Source organism: Chlamydomonas reinhardtii, chromosome 10 (assembly GCF_000002595.2).
Source record: "Chlamydomonas reinhardtii strain CC-503 cw92 mt+ chromosome 10, whole genome shotgun sequence".
Taxonomy (NCBI): Eukaryota; Viridiplantae; Chlorophyta; class Chlorophyceae; order Chlamydomonadales; family Chlamydomonadaceae; genus Chlamydomonas; species Chlamydomonas reinhardtii.
The window spans coordinates 5,024,927-5,045,156 of NC_057013.1; the positions used below are offsets into that span (position 1 = coordinate 5,024,927).

The following is a 20,230-nucleotide window of genomic DNA, read 5'->3' on the forward strand; positions in this document are numbered from 1 at the left end:
TCAGCAGTCGCGCTAATCACGCCGAGTGATCAACGAGGTGGTGTGCATGGACTTTTACGTAGTAAACTTCGCCCCATATCTAGTAATTACACCCCATGTCCATGCGCTTCGTGACACGCTCGCTTTCTGTCCCGGCCCGGCGCACAGGCGCTGGAGGAGGCGTTTTCGGGCGGCGTGGGGGCGGCGGCCGGGCGGCGGCACATGACGCTGCTGATCGTGGACGAGATCGATGTGCTTATCACCAAGGACCAGGCGGTGCGTCGCTACGTGTGTGTGTGTGTGACATGTGGATGTGTGTGCGCGATATGGTGTGGCGTGTGAACGGGGACGTTGGGACTTGGGATACAATGGGCGCGTCGGGGTCTGGCGTCACTATCGCTGGGTGCGCAGTTGGTTACTGGGAATGGTGCACACGCCTAACTCGCACCCGTTAGTCATGACCAGAAAGCGGCCGTGTGCGGCGGTGGCGCTGGATTTGATGGGACCAAATCATCAGGCGCGCGTGCAACCACATCCCCCTTCTCTTTCTTAGGGTTTGGTATCATTTACCCCACCCCCCTTGCACGCACACACGCGCCGCCGCCCGTCAGGTGCTGTACAACCTGTTTGAGTGGCCCATGCGCGAGGGCTCCCGCCTGGCCGTCATCGGCATCTCCAACACACACGACCTGGACAGCCGCGTGCTGCCGCGCATCGCCAGGTGGGGGCGGTGTGTGTGTGTGTGTGTGTATGTGTGTTTGTGTATGGTGTGTGTGGGGTTTGCAAGGATGTTTGGAAAAGCGGTACAGAATGCGCTGAACACTGCAGACGAAGTCGTTACCACATGAGCGGCCGTCCGTGGGGGGGCGACAACACGGCCAAACCCAAACACTGTAGCGCAGCGGTGCAGCGGATGCGGCGTTCTCTAGGGGGCGAGCGAACTTAAGCCTGACTAAGATCTCAGCCTCAACATCCCGCTTGGCCTACAACATACCCTGCCGTTGCGCCGATATGTGTGTGCCCCCCCCAGTCTACCGTCTACCACTTCCTTGACTAATCATGAATGTAACCCCCTGCGCCGCAGTCGGCTGTCTGGCTCCAAGCTGGCGTTCAACCCCTACAACTTTGAGCAGCTGCAGCTCATCCTCAACAGCAGGCTGCAGGTGGGTGACTGCTGGCGGGGCTGCAAGCTACATGACTAAGGCATGACTGGTGCACAATGGCTGGTGCGGAGGGTGAGGCTAGATGAGCGAGCGAGCGGGGGTGACGAGAAGCTCCTGCCCGGTCTGCTCAACGCGACCCCCCCTAACGCTTCATGTCCCGCAAGATGGTCTACCGTCTACGACTTCTTAACTAATCATGAATGTACCCCCTCCCCCATTCCCTTTGCTAATCATGAACGTCCCCCCCCACTGCCCCGCCACAGGGCGTCACCGCGGTGGCCAAGGGCGCCCTCGACTTCTGCGCGCGCAAGGTCGCCTCCACCACCGGCGACGTGCGCCGCGCGCTGGAGCTGCTGCGCCGAGCCACCGAGATCGCGGAGACGGAGCGGGCGGCGGCGGCGGCGGCGCGGGGGCAGCCGCCGCCCGAGGACCTGACCGGCGCGGTCGGCGTGCGCCAGGTGTGCAGCGCAGACGCGTGTGTTAAGGAGCACGCACGACACTACCACCCCCAACCCAACACCAACACCAGCCCCTCCACACCCACCCGTTCTGACCCGCGACTGTTTCCTTATGGAAGTGGTTCAGAGTTAACCCAGCCGCTCCCCCCCTTCTTAAATAATCGTGAATGTAACCACCATCCCCAACCACCCCCTCCCCAACACCACCATCCCAACCCCAGCACCCCTTCATCAACACCCCTCCACCACCAACATCCCTCCACCCCCAACCCCAACCCCAGCACCCCTTCACCAACACCCCTCAACCCCCTCAACCCCAACCCCTCAACCCCAACCCCTCAACCCCAACCCCTCAACCCCACCGGCTCCCACCGCCCATGATTGCAACCCCCCCCCCAGGCCCAGGCCGCCATCAAGGAGATGTACGGTAGCCTGCACATGACGCTGCTGCGCGCCGCCGGCCTGGCGCCCAAGCTGGTGCTGGTGGCGCTGCTGGTGGAGGCGCGCGCCACAAACAGGCCCGAGGTCACAGTGGCGGTGGGTGGGGGCGTGCGTGTGAGGATGGGAGGGAGGGAGACTGGGTGGGATGGGGGGGAGGGTGGGAGGGTGTGGGATAGGAAGCACAAAGGGGAAAGGGCCAGCACTGTGCATGCGGGGGTGCAAGGAAACAGGTCGTGTGCGTGGATGTGTGTGGGCCCGGGGGGAGGGGTCAGGGGCGGCAGTGGAAAGGGATTGGGGTGTAGTTTATTCCAATCCAAAGAAACCCAGACCCAGGATTACGGGGGGGGGCAGCATCCACCCAAGCCTGACCTCCCCGACCCTGAACCTCCTTGTCCCCAAACCTCCTTGTCCCGACCCCCTTCCACCCGAACTTTTACTTCAGTTTGTACTGGTACCTACAACCACCATCACCACCACCACACGCACACAGGCCCTGCACGCGCGCCTCACCTCCCACCTGGCGCTGCTGACTCCCGCCGCCGCGCTGCCTCTGAGCCGCGTGGTGGAGGCGGCGGCGGCGCTGGGCGGGCAGCGGCTGGTGCTGGCGGAGCCGGGCTGGCAGGGGCCGGCCATGCGCCTGACACTCAACGTGCCGCAGGTGGGACGGGGGTGAAGGCGGTGGGTTGCGTGCAACAGTCCCATGAGAATGTATGTCAGATTGAAGGATTGAAGCAAGCTAGAGGGGAGAAGGATGAAATACTCGCCGAAGCGGAGGGAAGGCAGACAGAGGGCGAGGCTGTGCGTGGTTGTTTCTCGGGTTCGGGGCACAGGCGGTGTGGCATCGGGGCACAGGGGCGTGCAGCTCCCGGGCAGAGGCAGGGTGCGGGGCAGTCCCGTCCTGCCCGGTCCTGTTCCGGTCCTGTCCTTGTGTGGCCACTGACACGCCCCGCCCCTCCTCCGCCGCTGCTCCCCCGTGTGTGTGTGTGTGTGTGTGTGTGTGTGTGTGTGTGTGTGTGTCCTCCCAGGACGACCTGGTGAGCCTGCTGCGCGGCGACCCCGCCCTGGCCGCCGTGCAGTCCTGCCTGGCGTGAGCGAGGTAGGCGGAGGGGTAAAACAGGGGGAGGAGGAGGGAGAGGAGGAGGAGCAAAACGAAGGGGAGGAGACTGGGCCAGGCTGGCAGGCCAGCATGGAAAGTGGAGTGCGATGGACGGAGGCGGCTGACTCGTGCCCAAGCGGCGCAGCAGCGCGTGCATACGGCGGGTGTTGCGGTCGTAGCAAGGGCGTGGGCAGCCCCCAGCCGGTTGACCTGGGAGACGGGTAGGCGTGTGATGTAGCGTGCCGCGGCAGTCGGGCAGTGTCGACGGTGTAGTAGTGAGGCTGGGTAGGACGACTTGCCAGGGCAAGGTTCAGGGCAAGGCTGGGCAGGAGGCACCATGCGGCGCGCGAGTAGGGATGGTCAGGAGGAGACACTGCAAGGGCTTATGCCTGTGAAGCCATTGCTTGTGCGTGACATGAGTCATTCGCAGTGGGGTAGAGCGTATGTACACAGTATGCATGCACGGCCTCCAGGTAGGAGCGCCACTTGGTCATGTACGTCGACGGTTTTGGGGTGGTCTGCTAGGAACGTGTGTGTCGCGTGCACAGGTGTGGTTGTGGCTAGGCTGCTGCCACGTTGACAAGGGGGTTGGTGCGGCGCGGCTAGCGTTCGTTCACCGGCGTTTAGCCTCGCGAGGACAGCAGACCCGGGCGTTTCCCCGGCTGCTGTGGCGTCCGAAGGCCGCGGGCTGGGGCACCACCAAACACCTCCTAACATGACTGCACCAACACGTGCTCCGCGATGACGCTTCTAAGCAACCTTCTGCTGCCAGTTACGCAAGGCAGTTAGGGGCGAAGGATAAATTGCCTCGTGTATTGGTGGCGCACGTCTGCGCCCGTTTTCGCACCGGCGGGAGTTAGGCCGAGTCAAGTGGCGGGCGCTGCGGGGCGCTTGGGACTGACGGCCGATTAAAGCTTGTTAGAAAGCCGCCGTAGTTCTATTTTGTTAACGCCAGCTTCTGGTGGATAACGACCGAGTATGATCCTCTGCGGAGCGGGCACGGGCAGGCGTGCATCAGGGCGTGCATGCGCGTCCTGTCATGCAATTAATAACATTCGGTGTCTGATTTACCTCTAAAGTATGCGTTTTAACGTGCACCGACCGGCGCTGCAAAAGGTCCCTTGACGCTCACATTTATGGTACTGAGATCCGTCGTTTCACATGCGCATGCCTTGCTTCCACCCAGGATGCCACTATATATAATTAACACCAGGTTGTTTATGCTGTACACTAATTGGTGCTAACGCTCAAACGGGTGGGCCCATCCCTTACTTGCACTTTAGTTCGCGGTGTGTGCGTGGAACGTTTCTGAAGGGGCCACAACCTCGGCTTCATAGTATACCTGAACGCAGCTCAAATCTTCTCTCTTACATAATGTCCAAGCAGCAGCCGCGTCGCAACAACAAGCGGAGCCGGAGCGCGCCGGAAAGCGACGAGGAGGAAGAGGAGCAGCGCTGGCAAAAAGTATGCCCAGTCGATATAATGCATGGCAAATTTGCCGCCCTAGAGAGCGAGGTCGCAGAGCTAGCGGGGCAGTGTTCGGCTTGGCGAGAGGCGCTGGCCAAAGCGCGTGCGCAAGAGGCTGAGCACCTGGACAGTATTGAGCGGTAAAACCTGCACCGTTTGTCTCGCTGTTCCTCAAGATCTGCGGGCGGGTACTGAGCGGCGCAGCAGTTTTGGACCTGTGAACCGGGCGCCGTGAACAAGCAAAACCACACGGGTGAAACAGGGTGAAAAGCGAACTGAGCACATATGCATGCGCTGTATCATCGGCTGCAGGCTGAGCCGCAACCAGGCTGCAACGGGAGCCGACAGACGGCGATTCTCAGTCGGGACGACCGTCAACCGGGCGCCGTTGCCGTGCGGCGAGTCCCTGGAGCAGAGGTCGGCGCTTTGCGAGCTGGGACAGAACTCAAGGAACGGCGACCGGCGCTTGGATGCTGCCGCGGTCCGGCGGGTGTCTGACTCAACACTGCTGCCGGCCGCACGTGGGGCGGCGGTCCAGCCTTCACCTCTGAGAGTGTCGGCCGCGACTGGCGACGACCTCCGCGCCGCCAGCAGCTCCACCCAGCCGGTAGTAGACATCGACAGCACGCGCGAGGCGGGCGCCGGTGTGCGTACGTCACCGGCGCCACGTTTCTGCGAGCCTCTTGGCCACATGCCTGCAGCGCTACAAGGTGCGGCGGCAGGGTTGCGTTGCTGGCTTGAAGGTGTCCGTCGCTTCCATGGCGTGTCATTGGGTCCCGGTCTAGCGTTTCTTGCCGGTTAAAGGAGATGTCCGTTGCGGATTGGGCTCATGCATTGCGCACGACAAACTGCAAAGTAGGGACACGACAACACCGCACAATTATAACTAGCTATAGGGCGGGCACCGTATGTATGGCACGGCATGCATGGCCAATCAAGGAACGTTTCGCATCAGGGCGGGCACGTCATAATTATGGCGGCAACTACCGCATTAACCGCATGGCATGCATGCATGCATGGCCAACCAAGGAACGTTTCGTATTACGCCGCTGCTGCTGCTGCGTGCATGTACGCGCGCCACCGCCCACGCCCTACTTCAATTCCTCTGCTGCGCAGCACTAGCATGCGCCGGCGCCAACGCCAGCACCGCACCGGCCACGGCAGAGCCGCTCCTGCTGGTGGCGGCAACGACCGTAGCCTGTGAGCCGCCGCTCTCGCTCGACAGCAATAATGGGCACTCGCCGCCGCAGCACTTCCCAATGCTCGCCAACGCCGCCAGCCGCACCAGCAGTAGCCTGCAACCCCGCACAAGTGGCAGCGGACAACAGACGCACGCAGACGCCGCCGCCGCCGCCGCCTTCCCGCTGCCGCCGTCACTGCTGCTGCCGCCGCCGCGGCCGCTGGCAGCAGAGCGCTTGCCTTTGCAGCAGCACCTGCAGCACAACCACTACCACCATGAGCAACAGATGGCGGTGTCAACATGGGAGACATGCAACCAGCAGGCCGAAATGACGCCGCCGTCGGCGGAGCAAGAGCACGAGTGGCTTGGGCGGTGCGGCATTATTAATGGGCGCAGCGGATCCGCGGGTGCCGTTGGCGGCGTTTACGCCGCCGGCGTCCCGCCCTTTCTGCCCTCAACCGCGACTGCGGCTGGCGTGCCGCCTCCACTTGAAAGGATCAGGTCAATCAGCTGCGACAGCTCTGTCGGTGGGCCGACGCCGCATTACTCTTCCGTTGCACAGCCGCCGCCGGCCTTCATTCTTGCAACCTCCGCCGCCACATCTGCGTCGAGCATCTGCACCGTCTCGGCGGTCGCGGGCTACGATGGCGGCGGCGGCATATTCGACTCGCCCTTCGCGCCGCTGGCTGCTGTGGTCCCGCCGCCGATGGCAGCGCTGTCGGCGGGAGATGCGGCGCCGCCGTCAGGAGGGGCCGCGGCAGCTGCTGCGGCTGCGGCAGCGCCCGCCGATGTCCGGGACCTGTATGAGGCGTGGCGCGGCAGCCCCGACGAGCAGGAGGGCCCGGCAGCAGCAGCAGCAGCAGGGGGTGACAGCGGCGGCGGTGAGGGCGGCGTCGGTGCCTGCTGGCCCCGTTTGTGGCCACAGCAACAACCGCCGATTGCCGGGCGCATGACCTCAAGCAGCATCCTCAACAGCCCCGGGGGCAGCAGTAGCCCTTGCCTGCAGCTTCAGCCCCAGCCGCTGCCGCAGCCGCAGCAGCCGCGCCTTATTAGCTGCGGCACTTATTCTTGGCCTCAGGATGACGGCATGATGACGATGAGGCCTATTGGCCAGCAGGACGTGATTGCAGCCGCAGCGGCGGCGGCGGCGGCTGAGCTCCGCCGACGGGCTCGTGCTGCTGCCGGCGGCGGTGGTGGTGGTGGTGGTGGCGGCAGCAGCGGCGGGACCGTGCACGGACCGTGCTGCTGATGACGGGTGGCGGACTGCAGGGGCAGCAGCAGCAACAACAGCAGCAGCAGCAGCAGCAGCAGCAGTGCCTACAAGCACAGGCGCAGCAAGACGCAATTGCTGTGGTGCCAGCAATAATGGCCCCGGCATGGCACCCCCAGCAACAGCAGGGGCAGCAGCAAATGCAGCTGCCACTGCCGCTGCCACTGCCACCGCCGCTGACGCACGCGACGTCTAATAATGCCAGCAGCAGCGCTTTCTTTTGCGCCGGCGGCGGCGGCGGGGCTGGAGGCAGCAGCACGGCGGCGGCGGCGGCAGGGGTTGTTCGGGCTCCTACGAGCTGTGCGAGCTCCTACGGGTGCGCTCCTGATGCGTCCGTCCCCATGTCCCCGGCCCTCACGGCAGTGCAAACAAGCCTGATGGGCACAGCCTTTGCCCTCCCTTCCTAGGTTTGCTGCGCTTTGGTATGGTATGGATGATGACGCCGGGGAGGGCGGGGTTCGTTGACGGGCAGGAGCAGTGGCGGTATTAAGGCGGTGCAGATGGAAAGGGGCATACGGGCACTCGGCGGGAGCGTTGCCGCCAGCAGTGGTGCCTATCGAAGTCCGGCGGCGGGATGCAACCTTATGCCTGCTGGGCTACTGGCGGGTGGGGCGGTGGGGTAGTACATTTCAGAACCCAGCAAGCCCAACCGTGTGGGGCGGGCGGGGGGGCGGCGGACTGTGTAGTATGCACCAATGCACGTCATGAGACTTGGTCAGTGCAGTGAGGCTCGGGCAGCAGGACTCGGAAGTGGAATGATACGGTACTGGGAAGCATTGTCGTCGGCAGCGTATTGAAACAAACATGATTGAAGCGCGCTTGCTGCATACCGTATACGCCGTGTGTGGCGTTCCGGTGTCCCTTGAACGCATATGGTGATTAAATGGATTTATGGAAATGGAGGGGGGCTCGAGACATGAGGGACAGAGGGAGAGACATGAGCGGCACACACATTGGGGGAAACGCACGCACGACACGTACGGCACGGTGGCACGCGTGGCCGTGGGCCATGGGCCATGGGCTTGTGATGAGGCGAGACATGCGTGAGGCAGTGCACAGCAGGGAGCGGGCGGTATATAATCAAGAAATAAGGCCAAGCCGCGGCATGACTGAGCAATTGGATAGGGGCACTACCGTAACACGCTGCCAACCCTTGTGATTTCTGGTACGAATCGTAATTTTGCATTTCTTACGGACTTACTTGGGCTGCAGCGGCATGAGCTCATGCAGTGGCATTTATGCACGCGCCCTGCTGCCAGCACTGTATTGCAATTTCCTTCCGTTTGTATAAAGACCTTTTGTAGCCTATGCGTTTATAGATCTGGTTGTGCCTCCAGTGGCCTCCAGTGGTGAGCGGTTGCGTGGCGGGACGGCGGGGACTGCGTCAGCAGGATAGAAGGATAGATGCCGTGTTTGAGAGAACGCCTGCAGGGAGGGTGGCTCGATCAGGTAACGTGCGGAGCAGCACGGTGGCATACCGAAAGAGGGGACACCTCGGGCGCGGTGACATTTCGGTGCCGTAATTGGGCGCATGTATAGTTTTGTGCCTTACTTGTGCAGTATTCCTTCTTTGTCTATTACTGGTATCCGTGGGCGGCGGTCTGTTGGGCACGTGCTCGTTGCTAAGACACTCAGCCTGGTTTATTTGGGCAGGAACGCACTAACGCAGGCATTACGTACTTTTGCATGCACACACATGTGTGTGTGTATTTAAATAATAACAAGGAACGAACGGGGGCCTGTGCGCGTTCGGTGGTGCATGGACAACAGGAGTAGGGACAGTCCGTGCGTGCAGATGGGTGGGAGGTGACAGTTCGTGCCAAATGGGTGACGTAGGCACGGTTCTAGGGGGTTCGGGGTTAACGAACGGCCAATCAGCAAGAATGTAAAGAACGGAGGTGCAAATGGTGGTGAAAATGTTAAACCAGCACTCCTGATCCCTGGTTCCCGCCCGTTGGTCGTAGTCTGAGAGTGATGCAGCAGTTGTCATCATGGCAGCGCGACGCCATTGTCTGGTCAGTTGGGCCAAAGCGCGCCTTCGGGTGATGCCGCCGTTGGCAACAGGGTCGCCTCGCCATGCATTGCCACTCCCATTCTCTGCTTTGGGCCAGGCGGCCCGCACCGGTGTGTCAGATACATCGCGTGCGTGCTTGTTACAGCCTTACAGGGCGACACTTCCGGAAGAATGCCATGTATACGGACGACCTGCCTGCCTGTCTGCTTTATTTTACGCAGCTTTGCCCCGTGGCAGGCCTGCGATCCACACACCAAGCAGCACCCACACAGAACCACGCAGCATCTCAACCGCCTACCGCCCTGCCATCCAAGCCGTGACGCCACCCACGTGCCAGCCACCTACACCCACCGCCCGTCTGCCCCTCTGCCACGCAGCAGCTCCGTCCTAGTTCCAGGGGAAGCGGCTGGCTAGGCGGCTCCGCCGCTGCTGCTCCGCCTGCTCCCCAGCCGTCCTCAACCTAGCTACCAGCCACCTTACCTAATCCCTCACACCGACGACGAGTCCCGTGCCGCGCGCAAACAGTCTCCTCATCAGGCCTAACCAGCGCACAGCCTACCCCAGCTAGGACTTTCCACACAGCACGTGTTGTCCTCCAGCCTTGCCTCCAGCCTTGCCTCCAGCCTTGCCTCCAGCCTTGCCTCCAGCCTTGCCTCCAGCACCGCCAGCACTCACCCTCACTCGCTACTGCAGTGCGGGCGCCGCCGCCGCCGCCGCCGCCCGGTCCTCCGGCGGCGCCACCAGGCGGCGCCGCAGCGCGGCAATGTGTGCCGGCCCCGTCCGGCAGCAGCCCCCCACCAGCGACACAGCCATGGCCCGGCTCCCCACCCAGTCCGCCGCCGCCGCCGCGAAGCGCCCCGGCTCTGCAATGTCGTCGGGTGCGCTGTGCCAGCACCGCCCCGCGCCGTCCCACTGCTCGCCGCTGTTGGGGTAGCACAGCAGCAACAGCCTTCGCGGCGCGCACGCTAAGTGCTGCTGCTGCTGGCGCATCCCGTCCGCCGGCGGCGATGGCGGCGGCGGCGCCGCCGCCGACACCTCCAGTTGTTGCAGCTGCTGGCGCGCCGCCGCGAGGAGGGCAGGCACGTGTCGCGGCGGCGTGCAGTTGACGCCCGCCGCCGCCACCAGCCCCTCGGCCGCCGCCGCCGCCAGCAGCGGCACGCATTGCGCGCCAAAGTCCTCCCCGTGGCAGGTGTGGGCGTCGTCCTTGCAGCTGAAGCTGATCCACGCCGGCTTGCAGTACCTGTATGGGGCATGGATGTGGAGGGATGGGGTGATGGGTCACACACACATACATACACATACACACACATGATACACACGCACAGATGTGGCCCGAATGCGCAGCGGGGCCATACACGAGCGCTGCACATCGGAACGGCGCCTCCTTGCTCCCCCCGCCTGGCACCTGCTGTGGGCCACTGCGCACCCCAGGCACTCGCGCCCCGCGCCAGCCCTCGTTCCCTTTCATTCAGAATGCCACGCGCCCACACCCCGCACCCCCGCCCGCCCCCCGCACCTACCTCTCCCGCCGCAGCAGCTCCACAATCGCCTCCGCCTCCTTCAGGCACGGCACCGTCTCAAAGGCAATGAGGTCAATCTCGTGCCGCGACCGAACCGGATCCAGCCGGGCCCGATGGAACTCGATGAGCGCATCGGTCGAAACCGAATCCGCGTAATCGCCTTGGAACTCGGATCCATCGGCAAGGTAGGCGCCATAGGATCCGCATGAGTAAGCGATTAGCGGCCGCCGCCGCCGCCCGGCTGCGGCATGGCGGCGGCTGTCACCGCTGCCGCTGCCGCCACCTGCCGCGGAACTGCCCGCGCCTCTCAGTCTCTGTCCGTGCTGCCCACTTTCCTGCTGCTCCTGCTCCTCCCCCTGCTCCTTCCCCTGCTCCCGCTCCTTCCCCTGCTCCTGCCCCTGCCCCTGATGCCCCGGCTCCTTCCCCTGATCCTGCTCCTTCCCCTGCTCCTGCTCCTGCCCCCGCTCCTGCTCCTGTTCCCTCATGAAGTGGGCCCGGGCGGCCTCCGCCAGGTCCACCGCCAGGTTGAGCAGCCGGCCGGCATGTGCCGCGTCCACGCCCGCCTCCGCAAAGCCCGGCAGGCTGGCCTGGTAGGTGAAGGTGGTGATCACGTCTGCACACACATGCGCACACGCGTGTACGCTGAGAGTTATTGTGCGGGCAGTCGTACGGGCACAAGCTGCCCCGGCGCCGCACAGCGCGACGGCCGGCGCATTCCGCACAGCCTGCAGCTTCGCCCTGCCTCCCTCCTTCCCTCTCCCACCCTTAGCACCCTCAGCAGCCCCAGCTCCTCGACATCTCATCCCTCAAGGTAGGCCTGCACACACCCATGCCGTACAATACAAATCCATCCGTCCGTACACCGCACCTGACCCTGACCGCAGGTAGTCCAGGTGGATGGCCTGCACGGTATCGGGGTCATCAATCAGAAGTTGGGCGCTCCACAACTTAGAGCCGCCAATGTCGATGCCGCGCCGCTCGAGCTCCGTGCCCTGAGCGCCGTCCAAGATCACCACGCCCTGCTCGGCGAGCAGCGGCTCTAGCGGGTTGTGCATCGCGACCGGAGGCGCCGCGCCGGGAGCAGGACGCGTGAGTGCGCTGTGTCGGGGCTGGCGCTGGGACCTGTGCTCGGATGGGCTCGCCGATGCTCGCTGCTTGCAACGCGATATGATTCTGTGAGTTTGTCGTTAACTAAGAGTGCTGTTGGCGACTTTGGGTTTATCGTCGCAGCTTCGGAGGCCGCGAGGACCAGGCTGGGCGCGATAGCGACAAGTCGAGCTGGCAGCTACGGAGCTTGGTACCGCGGACATTACATTATAGTCACGTCGAGTGCTTTGATAATTGCCACCGAGGCCCGGCTCGCAATTCATGCTGATCGGTCGTGGGGCGCATCTGGGGGCTCGGCGTCCCGCATCCCCCGCGTGGCACGCATCCGACACAGTTCCCCCGTGCAGTTCCCCCCTGCCTGGAAGCACGCCTAAGCACGTGCCCCCAGGATCTCAGCGCGTTGCTGGGCTCGCGGCTTGCCCAATGCTGCGTACTTCATGGCCGGCGCAGGCACTGGGCCAGGGCGGCGCAGGAACCTTCGACGTTCGGACAGTTCGGTTGATAGGCGCCCTGACTACCTGGCTGCCTGCCCCACCTGACTGAGAGTGGCGAGCGCTCCGGACCTCCTGAACATCTGACAGTCCACCGTTGCGTCGGGCCTTGGGCGATTCACCGGGCGTTACCTCGAGGAATGTCAGGAACATCAGGAGACGCCCCCACGGGTGCCCCTTGATTGCGCCGGCCCGGAGTTGCCCCCGCACAGGTGCCGCCCTGGGTATGGCGCTCCTCCAACACCATTCGGCCACCCTGTGCGGCCATGGCACAGCCCCACTCGTCAGGAACAGGTGTTCCTCACAGCCATTCACCCACACTTGATAACTTCGCTTCTCAATTAGCACATTTGTGCAGCTGTCCGGGCCGGCAAAAGGGCTCGGGTAAATAATTGGCGCCGCAAAATCGAAACACCATGGCGCTCTGGATCCATGCATCACACCCGCGCACCCAGCTCCGACTGTGACGAGGCGGCCTGCACTTGGCTCACAGCACCTCCCACGACAGCTCTTCCGCGTCGCACCTCAAAATCATTTGGGCCCAAACGGACCCCGATAGCCAGCACCGTCCGTGCACACCCCCAGTGGTGACACACCATAATCTTTTGCACCCAGCACCACCGCGCGTGATCCGGCACACGGTCGTCGAATTCCCTCTCTCAGTGGCAGCAAGCATTCCGTTTCTGCATCTCCACCATTTCTTCGAGCATGCAGAGCTACCAGACCAGGTCTCATTGTTAAGCTGTAGGAAGCGAGAGCGCGCATTTGCGCAAGTCGAATACTATCGGCCATCGGCCTTCCTTGCCCGTGGCTACGCCAAAGCGCCAACCGTACCACCGCATTCGAGCTCGCATCATTGACGCCTGAGAATCGACACGCCTGTCAGAGCCTCACCAGTCACCACCCTACATACATTCTCTCCCGTCGTCAAACGCAACAAGGCTGTACTGCGCATAGCTCCCTCCGAATGCACTGCAGCATGGCCCTGGTTTGTTGCTGTCCACACGAGCAGGCTATATGGACACCCCGCTCCTTCACCCTGCCGCATACAAACACCCGTCGTCGATTGGGGTCACCAACAGGGCAAGGGATGAAAGTTCATTTGCATACTCACAAGACAAGCCATCCGAACGCGCATCGCCGTGCAAGGCACCTAGGCAGAGCAGGGATGTGTCGCGTTGTTGCTATACCGTATGCTGGTTAGGCGCCAAGTCCGGCCATGTACCGTCATGTTCCCGGCTTCCGCAAGCGCGCTTCCGTGTGTGGCTTGACCATGTTGCACCCGTGTTATCTTGCTTCTCCTCAGCACCCACGCGCAAACTCAGATTGTATTGCCGTCAAACAACGAGCCGACAAGCTAGACGCAGCTGTCTACGCCTGCCCCTCACTGCCAGCCTCCTTCAGCTCCAGGCTCGCCACCGCACTGCTCAGACCTGCCGCCGCCGCCGCCGCCTCCACCCGTGCAGCCTCCGGCTCCTGATCCTCGGCAGCGGCGTACTCCTCCTCCTCCTCCCCCTCCTCCTCGCCTTCCTCGTCCTCCTCCTCGCCCTCCTCCGAGCCAACCTCCTCACTCCCCCGACTCACCACGCCGCCGCTGGCGCCGGCGCCGCCCAGCGCCGCCGCGCCGCCCGCCGCCGCGCCCGCCGCGCCGCCACCGGCGCCCCCTTCGCCGGCGCCGCCCGCCGCACCGCTGGCCTGCTGCTTAGCGCCCTTGTCCTTATCCTTATCACGAGAGGACTTGCGGCGGCTGAGGGCGGCGGCGATCGCGGCCTCCTCCTCGGCAGTCAGGGGCGCCAGCAGCTCGGGTAGGGGGTCGGGGTTGGTCGCCAGCACTCGCGCCGCGCGCTCGAACTCGCGGCGCAGCACCTGTGAGGCGGGTTGTGGACACAGCGGCAGCGAGCTAGTTGCCAGTGCAGAGCTGGCATGGATCGGCACCTGACTGTGTCACACCGGCCAGATGGAGCTGCTGCCGGCTACTGGCTGCATGAAGCTGCATGTCAGGGGGCCGCATCTGCATCTCCACCTCCACCTGCACCTCAACCTGCATCTGCGCCTGCACCCGCCGCTGCATGGATGGCCGCAGAGCCACACACCAGCCAGGGCTAGCTGCTGCTGCCAGCTGGACCAAACGCAGAGTCCTGCCCGGGCGCCCTACGGCATGGTACGGTACTGGCCGCACCTGTACGGCCGCCTTGTCGATGGTCCGGCCCAGGTCGTGGTTGAGCTCGAAGGGGTCCTCGATGCACATCAGGTGCCGCTCGTTGCCCTGTGCGCGGGAGGGCAGGAGAGGGAGGAGAAGGGGAGGGGAGGGGTTTACAGTCATGATTGGTTAGGGGAGGGAAGGTCAAGGCAGGGCAGGGCAGGGAGGACAGGGGAGGGGGCCCAGGCATGAAGAGTTACCGATGGTACACGTGCGCAAGGATGGGGGATGACCAGCGGGGATGCAGCGGAGAAGCGGCGGCATGCCGCATGCACTAGCTGCGGCTGTTGGCGACGGCGGTGGCGCTGGCGGCGGCGCCACAACATACAGTCCTTATCCACAGACACGCAAACCCCGCCCGTACGCCACGCAAACCACAATGCCCACACCCACACCCACCCCACCCACCTGGCGCTTGGTCCAGTCCTTGGCCGCCTTGCTGACGGTGCCGCCGGTGCGCGCGCACACCACCGCGCCGTTGTAGTCGTGGCGCCAGGCCCAGTGGTCGAAGAACGCCACCAGCTGCGGGCCGGTCCGGTCCGGTGGGAGGTGCGGCGGCACAGCCGTCCATGTGGAAACGAGAGCCATTGAGGTACAATGTGAAGTGCCGACGTCTAGCGCTGGAGTGGCTCCAACTCCACCCGTCGCCACAACCACCCGCCCAACCACCCATTCCCTCCCACTTATGTATTTTTCCCACCCTTCCTCCTCGCCCTCCCTCCCCGCCGCTCACCAGCTCCGCCAGCGTCTCCGTGTTGGCGACGCCGAAGCCCTCCAGCCCCTCCAGGCTGTCGCAGTAGCTGCAGCGCCAGGGCCCCACAACCGCGTCGTAGGTGTGCGGCTGCAGCGCCTGCAGCACCGGCAGCACCGGCGGCTGGCGCGACTGCAGAAGCCACACGCACAGCAGCGAGTAGGCGTAGGAGGACAGCGAGCCCCTGCGGAGCGGCGGAGGCGGAGGAGATGGGCGAGGCGGTAAGAGCGGGGAGGAGGTAAGAGCGGTGAGGGAGGGAGGGTTGTAAATACCAGCCCAAACTGGTAGGGTTGTGAATACCAGCAGAAACCAAGGGAGGGAGGCAGGCTTTGACAGCATAATCACTATTTCCCAGGTAGACAGGACCCGCATCTCAGGGTTCACTTGCTGCTGTCGGCATGTAGCCCCAAATGCAAACATACTGGCATTCAGCGTCGACGCCTCGGAAGAAAAGCCAGCCTGCCCCGCCTCCTCCTAGCTAGCAAGCACTCACTTGTAGGCGTCCCCTCCCCCGCCCCTCCCCTCCCCCCCTCCTAGCTAGGAAGCACCCACTTGTAGGCGTCGTTGACTCCGCGCGTCTTGGCCCAGTGCTTGACCAGCAGCGCCAGCTGCCTCAGCCGCGGGTCCAGCCGCACGTAGCTGGCCAGCAGCGCCGTGTTGGCGCGCGCCAGCAGGTTGTTGATGGTGATGTCCACACGCGTCTGCGGGAGAGGGTTTGCCATTCATGATTAGTTATTAAGGAGACGCGAAGTTGTGGCCAGGCACATTGGGAGGAGAGAAGAGGAGAGGAGAGATGGGGAGAGGGGGTTGCATTTATGACTAGTTGAAAAACGTGGGGCGCCGTTTGGCGAGCTTGGAGGGACAGCAGACGTTACCGATGACCAGGGGGCGGGGAGAGGGCGAGTGGGTGCGGGCTCGTCACAGTAAGGCCGGATTGACTTCCTGCACGCACCCCACCCCCCAACCCCGCATGCCACCGTCACCGCCACCCGCCACCCCCCTGCCCACCTTGGTGCTGGGCACGGTGAGTTTGACCACGGGCGTGCGCGCCTTGGGGAAGGCCGACACAGCCTCCATGGGCGCCACCCGCTCCCCGGCAGTAGCAGTGGCGGCAGTAGCAGCCCCAGCAGTGGCAGGAGCAGCCCCAGCAGTGGCAGGAGCAGCAGCAGCAGTAGCAGAGGCAGGAGCAGGCTCCGGAGACGCATCCGCTGCAGCAGCAGCAGCCTCCGGCTCGGCCGCGCTGGGGGCGGCAGGCGCGCCGTTCGCCTCCGCCGGAGGTGCCGCCTCGCCCTTGCCCTCGCCCTCGCCCTCGGTGCCAACCCCCTCCGCGCCCTCCTCCGCCTTCGCCTCCTTCGCATCCCCCGCCTCTGCAGCCCCATCCGCCCCCGGCGTGCCCGCCGCCACCGCCGCCGTTGCGGCCGCTGCGGCGGCCGCCGCCGCCGCCATCTTGGCTGCGTGCTGCGCGGCTGCCGCGGCCGCGGCGGCGGTGGTGGCTCCGCCCGAGGCGAGGTCGCCCAGCTCCGTGACGAAGGCCGCCTTGGCGACGTGGTCGTCCCAACCCATGCCCGGCACCACCACCGTCACGTCCATCTCGTTGGCGCCCGCCAGGCACAGCCCGCTGGCGGCAGAGCCTGCGTGTGCGGGTATGTGTGTGCGTGTGTGTGTGTCAGTGTGTGCGTGTGTGTGTCAGTGTGTGTCAGTGTGTGTGTGTCAGTGTGTGTGTGTGTGTGTGTGTGTGTCAGTGTGTGTGTTGGAAAAGCACGGTGGGCACACGGGTCAGCGCGGTGCAGATGCATGCGTGCGCGCATCCATCCAACCCCCACGCCCCACCCTTTGATCTTCATGCAGGAGGATCGCCCACGTGCACAACTGCTACTTGGCTTCTCTCCGGCACCACCACACCCTCAGTCACACCCGCCGCAGCACCCTCCAGCAACACTCACCGAACACGTGCACGGTCACGTCCGGCCAGCGGCTGTTGACCAGCTCCGCCACCGCCGCCAGCGACGCCGCGTGCGCCGCCAGCTCCTCGGGCCCCGGGGTCAGCTCCGCCGCCAGCACCGTCAGCTGCGCGTCCAGCGCCGGCACCGCCGCCGCACAGGCCGCCACCACCGCCGGCGCGCGCACGTTGCCCGTCCGGCTGCGGCGTGGTCACAAGAGCGCGAGGGAAGAGGCAGCGAGGTACACAAACGCGCGAATGTTGTTCTTGTTTTGGATAAGGAAGCAGAAGCTGCGCTTGACAGCACTACGCCGCAGCCCATGGTCGCAGCCGCAGTTTAATGCAACATGGACAATTAGGTACCAGATACCGTCACATCCAACATGAATCCAGTCCCCCCCAGCAACACCGCGTCGCAGCAGCACCCCGTCGCAGCACAGCCGCTCGCACTCACTTGGCGCCGCGCAGGTCGTTCACGGCGCGGCTCTTGTCCGCCTTGTCCCGACCCGCCCGGCCGCGGCCCTGCAGCGGGCTGTCCAGGCCCGAGCCGCCGCCGCCGCCGCCGCCGCCCACGCCCGCACCGTCACCCACGCCCGAGCCGCCGCCGCCGCCGCCGCCCACACGTGCCAGCGGCCCGTGCATGCCCCCCCTGCCGGCCGCGTGCGGCCCGCCCTGCATCCAGCCCGCGCCGCCGCCGCCGCCGCCGCGGCCGCCCATGCCTCGGCCCTGCATGCCGCCGCCGTAGGCGCCCCCGGCGCCCCCGGCGCCGCCGCCGGCTCCGTAGTGCATGGCGGCGGCGGCGGCGGCGCCGTACACGTGGCCGCCGGGGTAGCCGGCGGCGCCGCCAGGCATGCCGTGGCCGGGGTGCGGGTAGCCGCCACCCATGGGGCCGCCGCCGCCGCCGCCGCCGCCGCCGCCGCCAGTACCGCCGTGGAGTGGGTGGAGTGGGTGGTGGTGCATGGGGCCGCCGCCGGGGCCCATGTGCGGCCCCGGGCCCATGTGGCCGTAGGCGGCGTGGTGCATGGGGGCCATGTGCGGGCCGGGGCCCATGTGCGGGTGTGGGTGCATGTGCGGGTGCGGGTGCGGGTGTGGGTGCATGTGCGGGTGCGGGCCCGGCAGCATCACGTGCGGCCCCATGTGGCCGTGCGGCTCCATGCTGCGCGGCGAGTTGACCGCGGCCCCCGGCATCACCTGGGGGATTACATTCAAATTGATCAAGAACAAGCGAGGTTGTAGCCAGGCGGGCGGTGAAACACAAACAAGAATAGTCCCCAAAGCCCTCCTCCCAAACTCCCTCATCGCCCCCAGTTCCCACCGCGCCAGCCGCCCGACTCACCGGCATGACGCCCGGCGGCACCATGCCGTACATCCCGTACGGCACCTGGTGCATGGGGTGCCCATGCATGCCGTACGGCACCCCAGCCGCCGCCGCCGCCGCGGCTTCAGGCCCCTGCGCGCCGCCGCCTCCATACTGCCCCTGACCCGCCTTGGCAGCCGCGCCGCTGCTGCTTCCGGCAGTGCCGGCAGCTGCCGCCGCCGCCGGCGCGCCGCCGGCGGAGCGCATGGGCCGAGCTGCTGCTGCCGCCGCCGCTCCTGCTGCCCCCTGCGGCCGCCCGCTGCCGGCGCTGCCCTCCCGCGGCTCCCGCGCGGAGTTGGGCGTGCCGCCGGCGGGGCCCCCGCCGCGGCCAGCGCTCGCCGCCCCAGCCCCGGGCCCGGGCCCGGCCCCGCCGCGGGCTGGGTAGTAGACGCCTCCGGCCATGTAGCCCATACCCGGGGAACCCGGCGCGCCCTGTCCTCCTGCAGGGTACTGCTGCTGCTGCTGCTGCTGCTGCTGGTAGTTGTACGGGTGCTGGTACGGGTGCGGGTGCAGGTGCTGCTGGGGGTTGCGGTAGCCGCCGCCGCCGCCGCCACCGGGACCGCTGCCCTGGCTGCCGCCGCGCTGGCCGCCGGCGCCGTGGCCGCCGTTGTAACCCTGGCCATAGCCGCCCTGGCCGCCGCCCCGGCCGCCTCCACCGCTGCCGGCAGGGGGGTAGCCCGACTGCCCTCCAGCGCCCGCACCCGCGCCGGCGGCCCCGCCGCGGGGCTTGCTGCTTGCGGTGTCTGCCGTTGCCTCCTTGCCGGCGCCACCCGCACCGCCGGAGGTTGAAACGCGGTTATTGTTGTTGCCATAGCCCGGGTGTGGTATGTGCGAGGAGGAGGAGGTGGGCGTGGGCAGGCTATGCACGCCGCCAGGCAGAAGCGAGGGCGAGGGCAGGACCAATGAGTCCAGAGGCCCCTGTGAGACCAGGCCCGGCGACACGCCCGGCCCGCCTGCGGCGCCGTTGCCGGCGGATGCGCCCGGCGACTCCCCCACGGCCGCGGCGTTGCTGAAAGGGGTGTAGTTGGGGTTGGCGGTGTTGGGTCCCAGTGTCAGCCCGCCCACGGCGTGCGACTGCAGCGCGTTGAGCAGCGTGCCGGGCGTGGTGGGCTGGGGGGTTGCCAGCAGGCCCTGGGGGAGCAGGTCGCTGGGGGGCTGCACCATGCTGGCCATCGCCGAGCTGTGCGGGCCCAGGTTGTTTGCGTCCGCCACCTGCTGCGCCACGGCGCCGATGGCCCAGGCCGTTGGGAAGGCCGACGAGAAGGGTGTCGGGTTGGCCGTGGGGTGCTGGCTGCTGCTAGCGCTGGCATTCTGGCGCGTGTTTACTGGGGTCGCGGGCGGTGGGCCCTGCGATTCTGAGTTCCTGGCGACCGAGTCACCATCAGCTGCGGAGTCGATTCCGGAGCCGGCACCAGTCTCAGGCTGACTGCCTGACTCTTGCTGTGACGTCCACATGGAGGGCTGCAATAGCACTCCCGATGTAGTGAATTGAAGCAGCTCTCAGGCGTGCCGGTTCACGCCCTGGCGAATTCAATCACGCCCGCGAAAAGTTCCAATCCAGCCCGGAACTCATAATCATCAAGAACATCGGCATTGAAGTGAGTTTGATGGGACAGAGCACGAAACGACACCAACAGTTTAGCGCTAGCGCCCGTGCAAGTGAGGGGCACTCTTGTTTTAATTTGGTTTCGCTACGCTACGTAATATAATCGGGCGGTTCGGAAGTGACAAAGCGTTGCAATTTACGAAATTGCATGTGCAGTCCGGATTTGCCTGGCGCGCCCGCCCATGCAGGGA

General features: G+C 65.4%; 4 protein-coding genes across 4 annotated transcripts in view; 2 read left to right on the forward strand and 2 right to left on the reverse strand.

Annotated features, from left to right (window-relative positions):
* Window positions 1-4,301, forward strand: part of CHLRE_10g455600v5 (uncharacterized protein) — a 9,182-nt gene extending 4,881 nt beyond the window's left edge. Inside the window, exons 12-18 of the mRNA XM_043067053.1 lie at window positions 148-255; window positions 591-700; window positions 1,064-1,142; window positions 1,406-1,600; window positions 2,000-2,137; window positions 2,532-2,699; window positions 3,067-4,301. Of these exons, the coding sequence (XP_042920450.1) occupies window positions 148-255; window positions 591-700; window positions 1,064-1,142; window positions 1,406-1,600; window positions 2,000-2,137; window positions 2,532-2,699; window positions 3,067-3,132 (864 nt within the window). The 3' untranslated portion in view covers window positions 3,133-4,301. The remainder of the gene's footprint in view (window positions 1-147; window positions 256-590; window positions 701-1,063; window positions 1,143-1,405; window positions 1,601-1,999; window positions 2,138-2,531; window positions 2,700-3,066) is intronic.
* A 58-nt stretch (window positions 4,302-4,359) lies between these two features.
* Window positions 4,360-8,955, forward strand: CHLRE_10g455625v5 (uncharacterized protein). The gene is made up of 3 exons (XM_043067054.1): window positions 4,360-5,314; window positions 5,721-6,904; window positions 7,054-8,955. The coding sequence occupies exons 1-3, from the start codon at window positions 4,894-4,896 to the stop codon at window positions 7,459-7,461; spliced, it is 2,013 nt and encodes a 670-aa protein (XP_042920451.1). The 5' UTR covers window positions 4,360-4,893; the 3' UTR covers window positions 7,462-8,955.
* A 240-nt stretch (window positions 8,956-9,195) lies between these two features.
* Window positions 9,196-11,889, reverse strand: CHLRE_10g455650v5 (uncharacterized protein). Its single transcript, XM_043067055.1, has 3 exons — window positions 11,457-11,889; window positions 10,589-11,201; window positions 9,196-10,308 (listed from the first exon to the last, which is right to left on the reverse strand). The coding sequence occupies exons 1-3, from the start codon at window positions 11,641-11,643 to the stop codon at window positions 9,753-9,755; spliced, it is 1,356 nt and encodes a 451-aa protein (XP_042920452.1). The 5' UTR covers window positions 11,644-11,889; the 3' UTR covers window positions 9,196-9,752.
* A 344-nt stretch (window positions 11,890-12,233) lies between these two features.
* CHLRE_10g455700v5 (uncharacterized protein) lies at window positions 12,234-20,159 on the reverse strand. Its single transcript, XM_001698495.2, has 9 exons — window positions 18,413-20,159; window positions 17,531-18,267; window positions 17,081-17,277; window positions 16,146-16,768; window positions 15,690-15,838; window positions 15,120-15,321; window positions 14,795-14,908; window positions 14,366-14,452; window positions 12,234-14,052 (listed from the first exon to the last, which is right to left on the reverse strand). The coding sequence occupies exons 1-9, from the start codon at window positions 19,886-19,888 to the stop codon at window positions 13,558-13,560; spliced, it is 4,080 nt and encodes a 1,359-aa protein (XP_001698547.2). The 5' UTR covers window positions 19,889-20,159; the 3' UTR covers window positions 12,234-13,557.
* Between the last annotated feature and the right edge of the window lie 71 nt (window positions 20,160-20,230).